This window comes from Onychostruthus taczanowskii, unplaced genomic scaffold (assembly GCF_017590055.1).
Source record: "Onychostruthus taczanowskii isolate IOZ18803 unplaced genomic scaffold, ASM1759005v1 scaffold265, whole genome shotgun sequence".
Classification (NCBI taxonomy): domain Eukaryota; kingdom Metazoa; phylum Chordata; class Aves; order Passeriformes; family Passeridae; genus Onychostruthus; species Onychostruthus taczanowskii.
In genome coordinates, this window is record NW_024499962.1 from 114353 (window position 1) to 134943 (window position 20591).

The 20591-nt window shown below is 51.9% G+C and overlaps 1 protein-coding gene across 10 annotated transcripts in view; it reads left to right on the forward strand.

Annotated features, from left to right (window-relative positions):
- The window catches only part of LOC121337380 (transcription factor 4-like), an 80057-nt gene that overhangs the window by 23436 nt on the left and 36030 nt on the right, over positions 1-20591 (forward strand). For all 10 annotated transcript variants that reach the window (XM_041407456.1, XM_041407459.1, XM_041407458.1 and 7 more), the window contains 2 exons: positions 14256-14317; positions 15974-16070. In XM_041407456.1, coding sequence (XP_041263390.1) covers positions 14256-14317; positions 15974-16070 — 159 coding nt within the window. The remainder of the gene's footprint in view (positions 1-14255; positions 14318-15973; positions 16071-20591) is intronic.

Below are 20591 nucleotides of genomic sequence, written 5' to 3' on the forward strand. Positions count from 1 at the left end.
TCAGGAATTTCGGTGCCATTGTGGATGGGTTCCATTCTGGGTTCCATCCCTCAGGAATTTCGGTGCCGTTGCCGATGGGTTCCATTTTGGGTTCCGTCCCTCAGGAATTTCGGTGCCGTTGCGGATGGGTTCCATCCCTCGGGAATTTCGGTGCCATTGTGGATGGGTTCCATCCCTCGGGAATTTCGGTGCCGTTGCGGATGGGTTCCATCCTCGGTTCCGTCCCTCAGGAATTTCGGTGCCGTTGCGGATGGGTTCCATTCTGGGTTCAGTCCCTCAGGAATGTTGGTGCCATTGTAGATGGGTTCTGTCCCTCGGGAATTTCGGTGCTGTTGTGGATGGGTTCCATCCTGGGTTCCGTCCCTCAGGAATTTCGGTGCCGTTGCCGATGGGTTCCATTTTGGGTTCCGTCCCTCAGGAATTTTGGTGCCATTGCGGATGTGTTCCATTCTGGGTTCCATCCCTCAGGAATTTCGGTGCCGTTGCCGATGGGTTCCATTTTGGGTTCCGTCCCTCCGGAATTTCGGTGCCGTTGCAGATGGGTTCCATCCCTCGGGAATTTCGGTGCCGTTGCGGATGGGTTCCATCCCTCGGGAATTTCGGTGCCGTTGCGGATGGGTTCCATCCCTCGGGAATTTCGGTGCCGTTGCGGATGGGTTCCATCCCTCGGGAATTTCGGTGCCGTTGCGGATGGGTTCCATCCCTCGGGAATTTCGGTGCCGTTGCGGATGGGTTCCATCCCTCGGGAATTTCGGTGCCGTTGCGGATGGGTTCCATCCCTCGGGAATTTCGGTGCCGTTGCGGATGGGTTCCATCCCTCGGGAATTTCGGTGCCGTTGCGGATGGGTTCCATCCCTCGGGAATTTCGGTGCCGTTGCGGATGGGTTCCATCCCTCGGGAATTTCGGTGCCGTTGCGGATGGGTTCCATCCCTCGGGAATTTCGGTGCCGTTGCGGATGGGTTCCATCCCTCGGGAATTTCGGTGCCGTTGCGGATGGGTTCCATCCCTCGGGAATTTCGGTGCCGTTGCGGATGGGTTCCATCCCTCGGGAATTTCGGTGCCGTTGCGGATGGGTTCCATCCCTCGGGAATTTCGGTGCCGTTGCGGATGGGTTCCATCCCTCGGGAATTTCGGTGCCGTTGCGGATGGGTTCCATCCCTCGGGAATTTCGGTGCCGTTGCGGATGGGTTCCATCCCTCGGGAATTTCGGTGCCGTTGCGGATGGGTTCCATTCTGGGTTCCGTCCATCAGGAATGTTGGTGCCATTGTGGATGGGTTCCGTCCCTTGGGAATTTCTGTGCCGTTGCGGATGGGTTCCGTCCCTTGGGAATTTCAGTGCCGGTGCGGATGGGTTCCATCCTGGGTTCCATCCCTCCGGAATGTTGGTGCCGTTGTGGATGGCTTCCATCCCTCGGAAATTTCGGTGCCCTTGCGGATGGGTTCCATTCTGGGTTCCATCCCTCAGGAATTTCTGTGCCGTTGCCGATGGGTTCCATTTTGGGTTCCGTCCCTCCGGAATTTCGGTGCCGTTGCAGATGGGTTCCATCCCTCGGGAATTTTGGTGCTATTGTGGATGGGTTCTGTCCCTCAGGAATTTTGGTGCTATTGTGGATGGGTTCTGTCCCTCAGGAATTTTGGTGCCATTGGGGATGGGTTCCGTCCCTCAGGAATTTCGGTGCCATTGCGGATGGGTTCCATCCTGGGATCCATCCCTCAGGAATTTCGGTGCCGTTGCGGATGGGTTCCATCTGTCAGGAATTTCGGTGCCGTTGCAGATGGGTTCCATCCCTCGGGAATTTCGGCACCATTGCGGATGGGTTCCATCCCTCGGGAATTTCGGCACCATTGCGGATGGGTTCCATCCCTCGGGAATTTCGGCACCATTGCGGATGGGTTCCATCCCTCGGGAATTTTGGTGCTATTGTGGATGGGTTCTGTCCCTCAGGAATTTCGGTGCTGTTGCGGATGGGTTCCATTCTGAGTTCCATCCCTCGGGAATTTTGGTTCCCTTGTGGATGGGTTCCATTCTGGGTTCCATCCCTCAGGAATTTCGGTGCCGTTGCAGATGGGTTCCATCCATCAGGAATTACGGTGCCAGTGCCGATGGGTTCCATCCCTCGGGAATTTCGGTACCATTGCGGATGGGTTCCATCCCTGAGGAATTTCGGTGCCGGTGTGGACGGGTTCCATTCTGGAATCCATCCCTCAGGAATTTCGGTGCCATTGCGGATGGGTTCCATTCTGGGTTCCATCCCTCGGGAATTTTGGTGCCATTGCGGATGGGTTCCATTCTGGGTTCCATCCCTCGGGAATTTCGGTGCCGGTGCGGATGGGTTCCGTTGTTCCATCCTGGGTTCCATTCCTCAGGAATTTCGGTGTCATTGCGGATGGGTTCCATTCTGGGTTCTGTCCCTCAGGAATTTCGGTTCCATTGCGGATGTGTTCCATCCTGGGTTCCATTCCTCAGGAATTTCGGTGTCATTGCGGATGGGTTCCATTCTGGGTTCTGTCCCTCAGGAATGTTGGTGCCATTGTGGATGGGTTCCGTCCCTTGGGAATTTCGGTGCCGTTGCGGATGGGTTCTGTTCTGGGTTCCGTCCCTCAGGAATTTCTGTGCCGTTGCGGATGGGTTCCATCCCTCGGGAATTTCGGTGCTGTTGTGGATGGGTTCTGTCCCTCAGGAATTTTGGTGCCATTGTGGATGGGTTCCATCCTGGGTTCCATCCCTCAGGAATTTCGGTGCCGTTGCGGATGGGTTCCATCCTGGGATCCATCCCTCGGGAATTTCGGTGCCGGTGTGGATGGGTTCCATCCTGGGTTCCACCCCTCAGGAATTTCGGTTCCATTGCGGATGGGTTCCATCCTGGGATCCATCCCTCAGGAATTTCGGTGCCGTTGCGGGTGGGTTCCATTCTGGGTTCCATCCCTGAGGAATTTCGGTGCCATTGCGGACGGGTTCCATCCTGGGTTCCATCCCTCGGGAATTCCGGTGCCGGTGTGGACGGGTTCCATCCTGGGTTCAGTCCCTCAGGAATTTTGGTGCCATTGCGGATGGGTTCCATCCCTCAGGAATTTGGGTGCCGTTGCGGATGGGTTCCATCCTGGGATCCATCCCTCAGGAATTCCGGTGCTGTTGCGGATGGGTTCCATTCTGGGTTCCATCCCTCGGGAATTCCGGTGCCGGTGCCGATCCCCCCCGGCCGCGCCGAGGTTCCCGCAGCGCAGCTGGCCGAGGTGCGCCGTGATTTCCTCTCTCCTCCCAATCCCCGTTCCCGTTGAAATCCCCCATGGCGCTCATCAGCCGCCGCTGCCGCTTCCTCTGGAACCCTGCGAACGTTCCCTCCGCAGGGACAATGGATAAAATGAGCTGGAATTGGAGGGCGTTCTTGGAGGCTCGGGCTGCTGCAGCTGCCCGGGCTGCTGCTGGAATGCTGAACAGCCTGGGATTCGCAGCGCCCAGCCCCTAAACTCCGGATCAAACCGCTCCGGCGCTTCTCCTCTTCCTCACCGCCTTCTACCCGGGTGCTGGAGAAGAGGATTTCTTTTTTGGGAAGCGAACAAGAAATGTTTTGGTCGCTGGGAGCAGCAGCTGTGCTGGTGGCACTGCAGCGAGCTGAATCCAACAAGGAAGGCTTTATGCCTCGGGATTCTGTGGAGCAGGCCTGGCATCCCAGGGAAGCAGGAACGTGTTCCCAGAGTCTGGAAGGTCAGAGGGGCCAGGAGCTGTCCCAACAGACAATGATGTCACTTCTTCGTGCCCCGTTTGCGTCGGGAGCCGTGCAGTGCTTCGGGGTGGGAGGGATTTTGTGATCCCTTCCAGGTTGATCCGAGCCCCATCCAGCCTGGCCTTGGACACTTTGCTGTTTTCCTTCCCCTTGACTTTTTCCCTCCTCGTTTTTCCCTTTGATCGATGGAAACGCTCCCTGGGAGTTGTTTGTTGCCATCCTTGAAAAAACCCTGGAAGCACAAAATGTTAGAATGGCCTTAAGTCTATTTTTGTCAGCAAGGCTGGAAATGTAAACCCGGGGCCGATCCGCTGGAGGGAACGATCAAGGCGGGATCGTTAAATCCCGGGGAAATTGCTAATTTATTGATTTTCTCACCTAATTTTGATTTGTGGTGCCACCCGGCCGAGGGAATGGCTGAGAGCTGATTTGCATCTCGCAGGAACTGGAGGCTTTGCGTTTGGAACTTGGCAACAAAATCAAATCCAAACCTCCCGCTCCGTGCTTTCCTTCGGAATCGAGAAGGGAAGAGCACGAGCCGGGTTTCACTCTAAGGGACGTGATCGGGATGGACGGGGTGGGGATGGATCCTGTCCACCTAATTCCTTTGGAATTGCATCCCAAGGAGCAGGAGAGTGCAACGTCTGCTCCAGAGGGACCCGGGGGCAGAGGGGCTCCAGGAGAGCTGGGGGGGACTGGGGACAGCACACAGGGAACGGCTCCCGCTGCCACAGGGGACCATCCGTGCAAAGGTGACATTCCCTCCGTCCCTCCTGCGGATGTGTGCTGGCAGCAGGGTGAGGTCAGGCGAGGTGACAGCGCCGTCCCCGCGCTGCTGGCTGCCTCGGGGAGGTCACGCTGAGCTCCCCGCTCTGGAGCCTCGTGGTGACACAGAGGATCCACGCTCCTTGGACCCGGCTCCATTTCCATTCCAATCCTGCTTTTCCTCCTGCGGGAACGTCAGACTCCTTGGAGATGTTCCAACCTTAAACAGATGTGAATAAGAGCCTGGACTAGGAATGTGCTTTTTGTTTTTCCCTTTTTTTTTTTAAATTTCTTTCCCTTTTTGGGAACACCCACCTAAGTGCACCTTGCTGTCTTGCGTGCGAGTCAAAGCTTTCGCGCTCCATCCTGCTCCAGGTCGGGTTCTGCACGCAGGGATCTAACAGGATTTTGGGAAGCACAGAGCTTGTTTGTTGTGGATGTGTTGGGTGGTGTCTGGAACATCCTGGAATAGTGGGAGGTGTCCCTCCGACCCAAAGCACCCAAGGATTCCGCCATCATTGAGGATCCACTTGTGAAAATCGCTGCCCTGCCCCTTTAAATCCCCCTCAGAGGTTTGGCTTTAAACCCGAAACCCAGGGAAAAAAACAAACCAACAAATGAAATCAGTGGCAAAAGTGACCGAAGGCAGGCGAGGGGAGCTGAAAACTCGGCTCGCTCGGATTTGATTCATCTCCGAAACGAGCCGCAGACTTGTGAATTTTCCCAAAGCGCCATGGCAACACCCAGCTCTGTTTTGCAGCTTAGGAAATGTATTTTTGGAACTCCTGACTCACCCCCTTGAATATTTTCTGCTGGACTAGGAGAACGCGTTTCCTTTTGCTTTGGTGCCACCATTGAGCAGGAAAAGAGGAGCGCTTGCCTCCAGGTTTGCAGAGCTGGTGCCATAAATACCTCGCGGAAGGAGGCACCGGCTTTCCCGGCGCTCTTAGGTTTGGGTGGAAGGGCTTTGAAGGCTCATCTCAGGGTCTTCACCGACCCAGGTTGGTTGTTCCTCTGCTCTGGCTGACCTGAGGGGGAATCATGACTGAAAACCGGCCTGGCTCACAGTTTTTATCCGTTATACCTAAATTCTGACCGGAATTCAATTCCGTTTCTCCCCGGTAAATGCGCTCAGGAGTATCTCAGTAGTAAACACCGAGTACTTCAACTGCTTGTTTTCCCTGCAAAGTCTTCCCTCTTTGTCAAAAGTCAAGGAAAAAAAAATAAAACAAACCAAAAACCATCTTGGGCGAGGCTGAATTTTGATTCGGAAGGAGACGCCGAGCGCAGCCGACAGCATTTTATAGCCGCTTCCACTTTAATTTGGGAAGCAGCCTATTTAAATATGCTAATGCTATGCACAGCCATTGGAACAGAATCCAGGCTATAAACTTCCCACTGAGAGCAGGAAAGCTGCGGCTGCCTCCCGACGTGTTTGCCAACTCCTTTATTAGGAGTTTGCTATCAAATCCTCCTGGACAAAGGTCAAGGCCAAAGGAGCTGCGGGTTATTTCCGACGGCCCGGGACGTTCGCCGGATTTGCCGTCGCGGAACCGCCTTCGGGTTGGAAGGGATTTTAAGGATCATCGGTTCCGCGAGGACAACTTGAGCTATCCCAACTTCCTCCAACCCAACCTTGTCCAGAAAAGCCATCCCCACTTAGGCTGAGCTTAAACCCGAGCTCGGGTAATTCCCGATTAGAGGAGTCATTAGGGTTTAATGAGGAGCCTGGGAAGAGTTTGCTTTACTCCAAGAGGGGAGGTTCCCTCGTTAATGAACTCCGAGGAAACCTATGGAACGCCGAGGAGGCCAAAAGGATCAATATTTGCACTCTGATCAAATTTGCTCCAAAATTGCCTTTATTTTCTCAGCGCTTTATAGACAAACCTGTCATGAGCTGCCAAAGTGAGGAGCGTGCCCAGATTTGGCACCCAATTATTTTCCAGGGGTAATTAACGGGGAATTGGAGCTCCCTGGGAGCTGTGGTGGATCCCTGCACCGCCGTACTCTGGATTTGATGTCATTTTGTCTCCTTGGAACTGGGAATTAATCTGATTATTTCTATCCATTCGGAGTAAACTCCTGTCTCCAGAACCCAGCTGGTCAAATTCCCAAATTTGATTTTCCCAGACAATGTGGATTTCCCTGGACTTGTTTTCGAGGGTGGCCAGAAGTATTTAAATTAGGGTTGTTTTTTATTTTTTTGGGGGAGAATTTCTGGGAATTGGAGCTGTCACCGACATGGACAGCTCTGGATTTTCTTCCAGGAAAAACAATGACACTTTTCATCCCGGAGAAAAAGTTGGGATACGCTTTGGAAGCGGAGCAATTAGGAGTTGGTCGGAGAAGAGACAGTGATTATTGGACTTTGTGACAGGAAGTCATTGAGAATTTCCTGAAAGGAGTCAAAGCCGAGTGGATTTGCCTTGTGCTCCGAGATTTGGGACTGCTGAGATATTTATAGGAAAAATCCAAGATGTTGTACGTGCTTTCCATTATCCAGATTTCCTATAAAAAATAAATACACAGCCAGCTCTGGGCTGCCTTTGCTGCTCGTCCCGAGCTGGGCTGAGTTGTTGATTTAGTTTTGTGTAGAAAATGAGAGAGAGGCCCCACAAAACTGTGAATGGACAGAATCTAGGAGAGCTTGGAGAACCCCAAATGCTCTGAATTTCATCTCCACGCTCATCCAGAGGAGGCACTGAGATGATCTGGGGAGTAAAGGCTCTGCTGACAGGCATTGATGGGGTGGCTCCGGAGCAGGCTGAGCATGAAGATGTTGACGTGTCTGAGGAAATGCTGAAATGCAGAGCTTGGCCAAGAGGCTCTGCATTGTTTTGATTGCCTTCTCTTGGGGAAACGGGGTTTTATTTACACGGGAATTAATCAAGAGCAGCTTCACAAAGTTTATTCCTTACGGTTGGGATGGGGCTCGGAGCGAGGAGGTCGTAACTTCCTGGAACTGAGGGGTCAGCTGCCATCCATTTAATTTTCCAGTAAATTTGTTTTTTGTTTTTTTTAATCCAAATCCCTCAAGTTTTCATCCCGTTACGTTTTAACAATTAACCCAAACCATATTAATTCTCCTTAACTCTCCTCAAAACAATGCCTTTTGTTCGGCTCCCGGCCGTGCCGTGAACTTCCTTCCGAGCTGTAAAATCTCCCGACGCCTCGGGGGGTTCTTTCCCCATCCCTGAGGAATTCCTCTGGGATGAAGACTCTGGAGGTGAAGCGGTGCAAGGCTGTGATTTTACACAACAGGATAGAGGAGGAAGGAAGTCCCCAAAACCTCGGAAATGAGGCACGTCCCGCTCTCCGATCCCGGGGGACGCTGCCAGCCCGTCCTGGGCTTGGACTCAGCTTTTCTTTAGGCTGGGTTTTCACTTGGGAAGGCTGACCTAGAGCACGGTTCCAAAATCAAGCAGGGATTCGTTAAAAAAGCGCGAGAGCCCAGCCAGGGCCGCGCCCGAGATGGACCGAAAGAAACCCAAAACGGTCGCTGTGATCAGCTCTGCTCCGTTTGCATGTTGGAGTTAATTAGTTAATTACACCCCCAGCCCCATCCCTGTTCTTTTCACTTCTTCTTTGTGCCCTTGGGCTGCCATTTGGATCATTTGGATCATTGGATCATTTGTCCTTGGTCCCCAGCTAGAGCAGGAATTGTTTTGTCTCCCTGCTCGGTGTCAGCCACGCCAGGGGCGGTCTGTGCCTTCAAAACCCGAGCCTGAGATCACCTCCCACCCATCCCACAGCCAGGAATGGGACTCAGCTCTTCCCATTCCTTGTGTTTTCTTTTTTTTTGTTTTAATTCCACTAGCTGAAGGGATCCAGGACTGGCACTGAAATCAAATCCACTTTTAAAGATCTGTATCCTAAATAAAAGGCTTCCCGTTGGCACGTTGATGGATCTCTCCAGAAGCTTTTCAAACCACTGGATTAGCACTGGTGCTAAAGAATAGCCTGGGAAAAAAAAGAAAAAAAAAAGGAAAAAAAAAGCCTGGCAATGTTAATACTGGGATTAGCAGGGTGGTTGAAAGCCTTTACCTTTCCTCACTTTCCTAATTGCTGCTTTTTGGGGAAAACTCCTGGCTGGGTTTGGGAGAGCTGGGCTGGTGGGCTGCTGTTGGAAGGTCTGCATGTGCATCTCCAGGGGTTTGGTTGGTTAATCACATTTAGGGCACTGAAGGGGCTCCAGGAGAGTGCTTTTCCTCCAAGGAAATGCTGCTTTACCTCCAAGGAAAATCCTACTTTTCCTCCAAGGAAAATCCTGCTTTTCCTCCAAGGAAATGCTGCTTTACCTCCAAGGAAAATCCTACTTTTCCTCCAAGGAAAATCCTGCTTTTCCTCCAAGGAAATGCTGCTTTACCTCCAAGGAAAATCCTACTTTTCCTCCAAGGAAAATCCTGCTATTCCTGGCTTTTACCCCAAGGAAAATGCTGCTTTTCCTGGGTGTTCATCCAAGGAAATGCTGCTTTTCCTGGCTTTTCCTCCAAGGAAATCCTGCTTTTCCTCCAAGGAAATGCTACTTTTCCTGGGATTTTCCTCCAAGGAAATGCTGCTTTTCCTCCAAGGAAATGCTGCTTTTCCTGGGATTTTCCTCCAAGGAAATGCTGCTTTTCCTGGGATTTTCCTCCAAGGAAATCCTGCTTTTCCTGGGATTTTCCTCCAAGGAAAATCCTGCCTTTTCTGGGTGTTCCTCCAAGGAAAATCCTGCTTTTCCTCCAAGGAAAATGCTGCTTTTCCTCCAAGGAAAATGCTGCTTTTCCTCCAAGGAAAATGCTGCTTTTCCTCCAAGGAAAATGCTGCTTTTCCTCCAAGGAAAATGCTGCTTTTCCTCCAAGGAAAATGCTGCTTTTCCTCCAAGGAAAATGCTGCTTTTCCTCCAAGGAAAATGCTGCTTTTCCTGGCCTTTCCTCCAAGGAAATGCTGCTTTTCCTGGGATTTTCCTCCAAGGAAATCCTGCCTTTCCTGGCTGTTCCTCCAAGGAAAATCCTGCTTTTCCTCCGAGGAAAATGCTGCTTATCCTCCAAGGAAAATGCTGCTTTTCCTCCAAGGAAATGCTGCTTTTCCTCCAAGGAAAATCCTGCTTTTCCTCCAAGGAAATCCTGTCTTTTTTGGGTTTTCCTCCAAGGAAATCCTTCTTTTCCTCCAAGGAAAATCCTGCTTTTCCTCCAAGGAAATCCTGTCTTTTTTGGGTTTTCCTCCAAGGAAATCCTTCTTTTCCTCCAAGGAAATCCTGCTTTTCCCATTCCAAGGGCAGGGACACCTTCCAGCAGCCCAGGTTGCTCCAACACTTCCAGGGATGGACAATCCACAGCTTTAACCGCCCATGTGAATAAAACCCATCCCAGATTTCTGTCCTAAATTAAAATTGTTTTATTTGGGGATAGAAGTGACTCAAGACTGGAATAAAATAACAGTTGGGCTAGAAAAAAAAAAATTAAAAAAAACCCAAAAACCCTTCCAGCTGCTTCCATGCTGTTTGTCCCTTTTCATTAAAGCCATCTCTCTTTGTTTACTCGCTTCCAAACACGGCTAATTAAATCATCCGGGCCTCTCCGCTGCTCCAGCTCCGTGCTGCATTTTTGGAAATTCCCTCCAAGGCCTTGACGGGAGAGGGACGGCTTCCAGAGGGCAGGGCTGGGTGGAATTTGGGGCAGGAATTCTCCCTGAGTGTCCCTTGGAAGTGTCCCAGGCCGGGGGCTCGGAGCAGCCTGGGGCGCTGGGAGTTGTCCCGCCCTTGCTTTAAAACCCCTTCCCATCGAAATTTGTAGGATTTCCTGCAGGGAATGGGGTGGTGTCCATGCCCACCCCAGTGCTGCTTCCTGACGTTCCTATCAAGCTGGAACACGGGGGGCAGAGTCCTTCAATCCCCCCAGGAACTCAAGCCAAGGCAAAGCTTTCCCCGCCATGCGTCCGTCCCAAACGTGTTGGGACGTGTTGAAGGACAGCTGGGGTGTTTTGTGGGAATGATTGTCCCACGTTTACAGCTTTCCAAGTTGCGTTGTTGTCGAAAGTCTGCTGTGGGCTGTAAATACGTTCCCGGGTAAAAATATCCCAGTTACCAAATTCCGAAGGACGACAGTTGCCACGCTCCGGTGGTGCCTTGGGAAGCGGCTCGGAGCCACGGCGGGTGGAGAGGTCCCACCTCTGTTTGTTCCCACCTCTGTTTGTTCCCACCTCCCGACAGGGATGAATATTCCAACGGGGTCTTCCGACATCTTCCAGGGAGATGTGGTTGAATTTATCCTTCCGTCATTTATTCCTTTCAGAAGACGTTCGTATGGATAATTTAATTCTTAATGACCCGTCGGTTGAAAAAGTACAGAATGTGCTCCAAACACCTCGGAGAAAGAGGGGGTTTCTCTCCCAGCTGGAATTCCAGAGGTGTTCTATGATTAGGAGATGATCTGAAGCCAGGAGAAAAGGGAGCAGATGCTGCCGGAGCAAAGGGCAGAGCTCAGAGGTAGGAGATGAAGGAGCCTTCAAGGCTTCCTCCTAGAGATGTTCCCTCTCCTCCCGTCCCTGCTCCCTGGGAGCGGAGCCCAATCCCCACCCGGTTCCTTCCTCCTCAGGGAGAGAGGAAGATGATTGGAATCCAACTCGGGTTATTCCCAGCAGGAATTCTGCACTGCAATCCACATCCGGGAGCGTTTTGTTGGTAGCATCATCCCAGAACATCCTGATTCACAGGCTCCCCGGACAGCAGAAATTCGGGAATTTGTTTATTCTCCAGCTCAGTGCACGTTTCTCCCAGCAAGGGGACAAAGCTAAAATAAGAAAGTCCCCTCTGACTCTTGGGAGCCCTCTCAGCCATCCCAGTTATGGAATGTTTTGGGCTGGAAGGGTTTGAAGGAGCGGGGACAACTCCAGGTTGGAATTCCACCTTCTCCTCCACAGCAGGGACTTGCAGGGAGCAAGGAGGACTTGGGGAAAAAACTGGTTCAAGGCTGGAATTCTGGGATGCAGCACAAAATCCATGGCCTGGAAAAAAATAGCTGTGTTTGGCTCCTGGGACAATGTGGGGGAATGATGAGCTCACCCCCAGGAGCACAATGGAATTCTTTGTTGGGAACACGGCATGGGGGAACAGTTCAGGTTTGTTTACGCTGCTGCTCTTTCGGAGCGGTGTCTCCAACTCTCCGTGGATATTTGTGGAAGCTTTGGAAATTCAGGCAGAAAATGAAATGCCTGTTTAATTGCAGAAGTGAATTTTCTAAGTATTTGAGGCCTTCATCCCATCCTTCTTCCACATCACCTCCCTGCCTGTTGTTTTGGGCTTTTCTTCTCATGTCCTGATGATATTTAGAGCAAAACCTTCAAAAAAAGATTGGATCAATGGATGTGCATTTTAAATTTTCCAGTCCTTTAGCTTATCAAATATCCAGGTTTCTTCTTCCCTTGATCTTCCTCTTTAATCCCTCTTCTGTATTTTGTTGAGCTTGGTTTTTTTTCATGTAGTTTTTCAACCTAATACTCGGATAAATCCAAGTTCTTTTGAAGAGCAAAACAGCAGGAAAGGTCTCAATCCACCAACCAGGCGCGTTGAAATTAATTGGGATTAGCAGCCCCAGTTTAAGGTGTTTTTGGGAAGCAGCAATCCCAAAGTGCCTGTTTATCCTGCTGAGATAGGATAATAATCAGCAGGCTCGGATCTACCCCACCCTCCTTGGTTTTGACACAATTCCTGCAAATCCCGTTGGGGATTCGGGGATCATCTCGCTCCGGGCTCAACTGGAAGGGTTCTGGGGTTTGGATCAGCCTGGGACAGCGGGAGCTGTGGGGTGAGATGATCCTTCAGTCCCTCCTAACCCATCACTGGTGATCCTTGAAGCCCCACCTTCTTTACGGCAGATTTCCCGAGGAGAATTCCCAAACCCGCCGTGACGAGGTCTGTCCCAACCTTGACCTTGTGAAGCTCTCCATATCCCAGCTGAAAATGGAGAATGTTGCAAAAATCCTGCTTTTTCCTCCAGCTGGAGCCTGCTTTGTTCTGGATCCATCTGTGCTTTCTCCTCCTTTTCCTGTGGAGCTCAGCTCGAGCTGGAGCACCTGGAATTGGAGAATCCAGCCGGGTTCCTCAAGTGTTTTCTCCTCCTTTCCCTGTGGAGCTCAGCTCGAGCTGGAGCACCTGGAACTGGAGAATCCAGCCCGGTTACTCAAGTGTTTTCTCCTCCTTTTCCTGTGGAGCTCAGCTCGAGCACCTGGAATTGGAGAATCCAGCCCGGTTACTCAAGTGTTTTCTCCTCCTTTTCCTCTGGAGCTCAGCTCGAGCTGGAGCACCTGGAATTGGAGAATCCAGCCCGGTTACTCAAGTGTTTTCTCCTCCTTTTCCTGTGGAGCTCAGCTGGAGCACCTGGAATTGGAATTGGAGAATCCAGCCGGGTTCCTTCAGGGCTGCTGTTCCTGGGCCGCATTAAAGCCGGAGCCGCCTCCTCTGCCCATCCCCAAAGATTGTTTTAATGAGAACTAAAGGGCCTTTTTCCAATTACCAGGGAATAACTGGATTAAGTTCCTGGGTTATGTCAACCTGCTTGGATTTGATTAGGGACAAAGAAATGGATTTATCCGTCAGGGTTACTTCATTAGGGCTCCTCACTGATGCTTCGCAGAGGGTCGGCAGCGCTTGGCGCTTTTCGGGTGAAATCCCAGGAAAATTGGGGTGCGACTGCTGGAAATGTGGCTCGAATCCCGGCGTGCCCCTTCCAAAGGAGGTCGGGGACCTTCAGGGAATCCCTCCCTCTGAGGGGGATGGCACTGGCCATGGAACTGCCCCATGGAACTGCCCCATCCCTGGAAGTGTCCCCGCTCCGGAGGAAGGTTCCCACGCAGTGTTGGATAATCCCTGCAATCCCTTCCAGCCCGAGGGTCTGTGATGCGTTTCCAGAATCCCTCCAAGTGGAAGCCCTCGTGCTCCTGCTGGCTTTGGGAGCCGTGCTCCGGGGTGGGGCGCTGCCCATCGGAACCCCCGGGAGAACATCCCGTGATTTCGAGCGGGACACCCGTCGGGGCTCCCCGGAGTTAATTGGCTGTTACATAACACAACTGATTTTTAAAAATCCGCCTAATTAACCTAATGGAATGGTTGATCGGATCTGTCAGGTAAATGATCCACAGTTTCTTTCTAATTAAATATTTACCTCCGAGTGTCTCGTGCTATTAACGCGTCCATCCATTACGGAGAGAATAGAAATCCTAATTGGGGGAAAGAATTAAACCCAGTGAAAGTGTCAGGTGTGGAATCTTGGAAAAGCCCCGGATTCGTTCTCGGCACCCGCTCTGGACCTTCTCCCTTCCTCCAGCTGCGATTCCCACTGATCCTAGGGTTTCACCTAAAAATAAGCAGGGAAGCGTTCCAGGCCAGGTGGGACAGTCAAAGGTGCCTGGAACTTCTTGATCCTTAAAATCCCTTCCATCCCATGAAAACCTCAGGAGGAATTCTGGGAACCACGTCAGCTCTGTCCTCCCCAAGCGTCCGTCAGTCCCCGGACGCCGGGGCGGGATGGGAGCCGCTGGCTGTGGAGGCAGCGGGCCGGGAATTGCGCCGCTCGGAGCTCAGCGTTCCCGAGGGTCCGGCTCCTTCCCGCCGTGAATTTCAATGAGTTCCTTTCAGCCGGGGGAGGGTCAGGAGCCACTTCCTGGCCTCGGCTCCTTCTTCTTAATTAAAGGCACCGGGAGATTAATTCGAAGCGTTAATTTCCCAGTGCCCTCGCAAAAGGCGGGAATGATTTCCACGAAGCCCTAAAGAACTTTTTTGTCCCCAGATGTAGAAGACAGAACTAGCTCAGGGTCCTGGGGGAATGCAGGACATCCAAGTCCATCCAGGGTAAGTAGAATCTAATCTTTATCCCCCAGCCACGCTTCCTGCAGATCCTGGAGCCGAGGCGGCCTCGGAGCGTGCGGAAAAGCCGGCCCGGGAACTCGCGTTCTCATTAAAATGGCTCCTTTGAACGTTTCCATTTTTGGCTGGGCTTGGCTCCGGGAGAAGCCCAGCGAGGGGGTGGAACGAGATGATCCGTAAGGTCCCTTCCAACCCAAAGCGTTCCGTGATTTCTGTGCGTATTAACGAGCCAATTAGTGACGGGGTCTGTCAGCACACCCCACCCCCACCCCAAAGCGCGGCTGCTTCCCGGTGTTTCGCCCTCTGCCCTCGGAGTTTTGGGGATTTTTGGGGATTGCAGGTGAGGGCCAGCGCCCGTCCCTCTGCTGGGGCTTGCATTCCCTGGCCACTCCATGACCAAACCGGAGAGGGGACACCAAGATTGTCACCGGAGCAGCCACCTCGGCTGCAATTTGGGGAATTTTGGCACATCCCCTGAGCCCACCTCTGCTCCAGGCCACCTCCCGTGCTCTCAGGAGCAGAATTCCCTGGGGGAAAGTGGAATCTGGGAGCCAGCTGGGCCCAGTCAGTTCAATTGCTCCCGTGGACAGTTATCCACATTTTTTTGACACCTCGGGATGGGGATGCCTCGGTGGGAAGAGCAGCTTTTCCAGCAGCACAGCTGGATCCTCCCGAGGTGGAAGCAGCTCCGTTCCCAACTGGAGCATCCCAGCTCTGCCCTGGGCACGGCTCCGCTGATTGTTCCCTCCAAACGCACGCGAGGAGCAAAAAGTGCCTTCCTCTGCCCTTATTTAAATTTCTTTCAATGGCTTCTTAATCGTTTCCCAATTAACTTGAAGCATGGGGACTCTGGCAGCTCCAGGCCCTGGAACGGCGAGGAAGAGCAGGATCTTCATCCCCCTCCTCGCCCTCAACGCGTGTCCCTTCCCCTGGGGGCGGCCCAAGGGGAGCCCTCATTTCCCCATGCCCTGCCTCGAGGAAGGAATCCCAGCACCTTTTCTTCTTGCGTCCTGCTTTGCATCCCTGACGTCATTCCCGGCTTCCATCTGTCAGTTTGATTTTCCTGCCCTTTTTTTTCCCCTTGACACTTGTATTGCTTCCGAGGGAAAAATGTTTTGAAAAGGAAATCGGGAATTGGCACACACCGATTATTTCTGCCTCCAAACCCCTGAATGAAGTGGGGAGATAGAAAGAAAAGGAGCACGAGCCTGGGAAGGATTCGGGAATTTGAATCGAGGCCGGGCATTAAGTCGCGGAATTATTCCGCAAACAGCCTGACCTCGCTTTTTCCTGCTGGAATGGAATTCCCACAGCGGGAGACCTGCTTCCTCCAGAGGCTTTCTTCCATGCTTTAAGCAGGACACTCTTCCCGGAGGGTTTTGTGCTGATTCGCCCCACGCGGGATTTCGGGAATCTCATCCCGCGCCTCCGGTCAGGATTCTCGCTCTGAGCTGAGCGTTGGAAACGGCGCCAAAAACTCTCCGGAATGTTTCGTTCCGGCCCATCAGCAGGGAAAAAAAAACCCCAAGGGAGTGATGTTTCTTTGAGCAGCCTTCAGACTGAGTAGGGAGATCTGGACTTTTGGTGTGGACGAGGCTGTTCCGAGGTGTAAAATTGTGTTTTTTCCCGATTTCTTGCCAGAACTATGGAGATGGGACTCACTATGACCACATGGCGAGCAGAGACCTCGGCTCACATGACAATCTCTCTCCTCCCTTTGTCAATTCCAGAATACAAAGTAAGAACATGGAATTTCCTCCCTGATTGGGGTGGGGGAAGTGGGATCAATGGACGAGAAATAAAATCCGGGGGCCTTCAAGCCCTCATCCTCATTTTTTGGGCTCGGCGTGAGGGTGGGAGCAGGGATTTGTTTCAGTTTTCCATTTTTTTTAATGGTGTGAAAAAAGTGCTGTGATGACATTTAGTATTTTATATCCATTTCACCTCTACTTTATGTTTTGTATCTATAACTCTATTTCATGCTGGATTCGTGATGCAAAATCAGTTTGGCTTTTTCCTTGGACACACTTGGAATGGGATTTTTAAAGCAGGAAAAGCTTTCTGAAATCCTAATAAATAAATCCCAAAGGGAGCAGAGAAATAGAAGGTGGGGGACGCTGGGAACGTTGTTTGGAGTGGGAGGGAGGTGTCCAAGGAACTCAGGGCAGGGTCAGCCAGCAGGAGATCCGTTCCAACCGGAATGATCCCAGGATTGTGTGCTAGAGCTTTATGATGGAGCCATTGCTCCGTTCTTTAATTAAGGTTGATCAAAGTAAATAAACGATGTCAAAGCTGGAGCTTGCGACACTCCCTCGGGGCACGGGGCTGGGAGCAGCACGGAGGCAAGGCGGGAAGAACGAGTTCCAAAGTTCCTGAGGAGGAGTTTGGGAAGTGCCTGATGTTTCTGCAAGGTCCTGCTCCGTGGCTTCGGAGGGCTTTTCCCAGTTGTGGCTCCCTGTGGATGTGGGATGGGGGCAGCAGCACCCAGGGAATCACAGTGGCAATGGGAATGACAATGGCAATGGGAATGGGAATGGGAATGGCAGTGGCAGTGACAATGGCGTGGGAATGGCAATGGCAATGGGAATGCAATGGCAGTGGGAATGGCAGTGGCAGTGGGAATGGCAGTGGCAGTGGCAATGGCAATGGCAGTGGGAATGGGAATGCAATGGCAATGGCAGTGACAATGGCAATGGCAATGGGCATGGCAATGGCAGTGGGAATGGGAATGGGCAATGGCAATGGCAGTGACAATGGCAGTGATAATGGTGGTGGGAATGACAGTGGCAATGGGAATGCAATAGCAGTAGGAATGGCAGTAGGAATGGCAGTGGCAATGGCAATGGGAATGACAATGGCAATGGCAATGGGAATGGCAATGGCAGTGGGATTGGCGGTGGGAATGGCAGTGGCAATGGCAGTGGCAATGGGAATGACAATGGCAATGGGAATGGGAATGGGCAATGGCAATGGCAGTGACAATGGCGTGGGAGTTGGAATGACAGTGGCAATGGTAGTGACAATGGCAATGGCAATGGGCATGGCAATGGCAATGGCAGTGACAATGGTGGTGGGAATGACAGTGGCAATGGGAATGCAATAGCAGTAGGAATGGCAGTAGGAATGGCAGTGGCAATGGCAATGGGAATGACAATGGCAGTGGCAATGGCAATGGCAATGACAGTGACAATGGCGGTGGGAATGGCAGTGGCAATGGGAATGACAATGGCAGTGGGATTGGCAGTAGGAATGGCAGTGGCAATGGCAGTGGCAATGGGAATGACAATGGCAATGGGAATGGGAATGGGCAATGGCAATGGCAGTGACAATGGCGTGGGAGTTGGAATGACAGTGGCAATGGTAGTGACAATGGCAATGGCAATGGCAATGGGCATGGCAATGGCAATGGCAGTGACAATGACAATGGTAATGGCAGTGGCAATGGAATGGATTGTTAATGGCAATGGCAGTGGCAATGGCAATGGCAGTGACAATGGCAGTGACAATGGCAATGGGATGGCAATGGAATGGATTGTTAATGTCAATGGCAGTGGCAATGGGAATTACAGTGGCAATGATAGTGACAATGGCAATGGCAGTGACAATGGAATGGATTGTTAATGGCAATGGCAGTGACAATGGCAATGGCAGTGGCAGTGGCAATGGCAATGGCAGTGACAATGACAATGGCAGTGGCAATGGCAATGGCAGTGACAATGGCCATGGCAATGGCAAAGGAATGGATTCAGGCTGATGGAATGACGAAGGCCGGAAAAGAGGGCACTGAGTCCAGGCAAGGCCACCACTACTGCTGTGTGACAATGGTAATGTCAATGTCAGTGGCAATGGCAGTGACAATGGCAATGGCAGTGGCAATGGCAATGGAGTTAATGTCAATAGCAGTGGCAATGACAGTGACAATGGCCATGGCAGTGACAATGACAATGGCAATGGCAGTGGCAGTGGCAATGACAATGTCAGTGGCAATGGGAATGGCAGTGGCAATGGCAATAGCAGTGGCAATGGAATGGATTCAGGCTGATGGAATTACAAAGACTGGAAAAGAGGGCACTGAGTCCAGGCAAGGCCACCACTACTGCTGTCCCCAGGTCCAGCATGTGGCACTTGTCACTGCCACTCCCGTCCCCTCTGCGAGGGATTCCACCCCTTAATCCCCTCCCAACAAGGCCCACCTTGCTTTGTGGCCCCGTGGCGGAGCCTTGTCCTGCAGGGACGTCCCCGGGAGCACGGGGACACCGGGAGTGGCACCAAGTGGATCCATGCAGGCTCTGGGAATATTCCTTCATTCCAGTTCTTCACAATTCCTCGCTTTGCTGACCAGGAATATTTGGGTTTGTGCTTCCGAGCGCTCCGAGAACCCGAATTTCCCCCGGCTGTTCCTCGGCTGTGCCCGTTTTTAATGGGATTTTCCCGGTCTCGGGTGGAACGTCGCCACTTCCCGTGCTTTTCATCCCTGGCAGCTTTGATTCCGTTCCTGTTATTACGAGCAGAACTGGAATTTTTTGCAGATTAGTGAAGTTTACCCGACGCGCCATTAAAAGGGCCTCGCTTTCAATCTCTTCAACCGTAAACATTTGGGATGAAATTTTCCATGCTGTGGATCTGACTCAGCCCGCTCCGTATTTTTTTTTAACCTTCTGCAGGAACGATTTCAACATTTCCTCAAATGGGATTACATTTCAGCCTGGCAGATTTGGGATTTTCTCCCTCGGTGTCTGGCACGGCGGGAACATTAATTCCTTTTTCACACCACCTCTGTTACGGCAGCTGCAAAATGCAAAAAGGGACACGGGAGGGGAACGACCAAAACTGTCCAGGAATTTCAGGGATTGGGCTTGCAGCGACTCCACCGAGCCGTGGAGTCAGGGAATGGTTTGGGATTTTAAGGATCACCCCATTTGGGCACTTCCAAATCCTCCCCGTCCTCCCAAACCCAAACCCCCGCGCGTTTTCCAGTCAAGCAGAACCATGCGAGGGTGCTTGAAACCATCCACAAAAGGCAGAGACGTAAAAAAAAAAATTCCCATTCCCAATCAAGAGTTAATGGATTTGTAAGTGCTGCCAGTCAGGATTCCGAGCTCGGCGTTCAACTCGCGGAGAAAAGAAATGACAAGGACATCTCCATTTCTTTTGGGAAGCAGCGGCAGATGTATAAATAGAAACTGTCGACCGTGGCAATTCGTGTGCGGGAGAGGAGCCTTGAAATATGAGTTTGTCCTCCAGACTTTGCAGGGAAGTTTACATTCCTTGGCCTTTGTGCTTAAACAGCTCCCAGCGTTCGGAAGGAGTTCTTTCTTGTGACAACCTGGAGTCGTCATCTCTGGAGGCACAGGAGCACCTCCTGTCCCTAATCCGGACTCCTGTCCTTAATTCTGGGCTCCTGTCCCTAATCCAGAGCCTCCTGTCCCTAATCCGGACTCCAGTTCTTGATTCTGGGCTCCTGTCCTTAATCCCGGACTCCTGTTCTTGATTCTGGGCTCCTGTCCCTAATCCAGACTCCTGTCGTTAATTCTGGGCTCCTGTCCTTAATTCTGGGCTCCTGTCCCTAATCCAGACTCCTGTCATTAATTCTGGGCTCCTGTCCCTAAACCGGACTCCTGTTCTTGATTCTGGGCTCCTGTCCTTAATTCTGGGCTCCTGTCCCTAATCCAGACTCGTGTCCATAATTCTGGGATCCTGAAAAAAAAAAAAACAAAAAGTTCTTGATTCTGGACTCCTGTCCCTAATCCGGACTCCAGTTCTTGATTCTGGGCTCCTGTCCTTAATTCTGGGCTCCTGTCCTTAATTTTGGGCTCCTGTTCTTGATTCTGGGCTCCTGTCCATAATCCTGGACTCCTGTCCTTAATTCTGGGATCCTGATCAAAATCCCAAACTCCTGCCCACAATCCCAAACTCCTGTTCACAATCCCAACCTCCTGTCCACAATCCCAAACTCCTGTTCACAATCCCAAACTCCTGCCCACAATCCCAAACTCCTGTCCACAATCCCAAACTCCAGCCCACAATCCCAAACTCCTGCCCACAATCCCAAACTCCTGTTCATGCTCCCAAATTCCTGTTCACAATCCCAAACTCCTGCCCACAATCCCAAACTCCTGCCCACAATCCCAAACTCCTGCCCACAATCCCAAACTCCTGCCCACAATCCCAAACTCCTGCCCACAATCCCAAACTCCTGCCCACAATCCCAAACTCCTGCCCACAATCCCAAACTCCTGCCCACAATCCCAAACTCCTG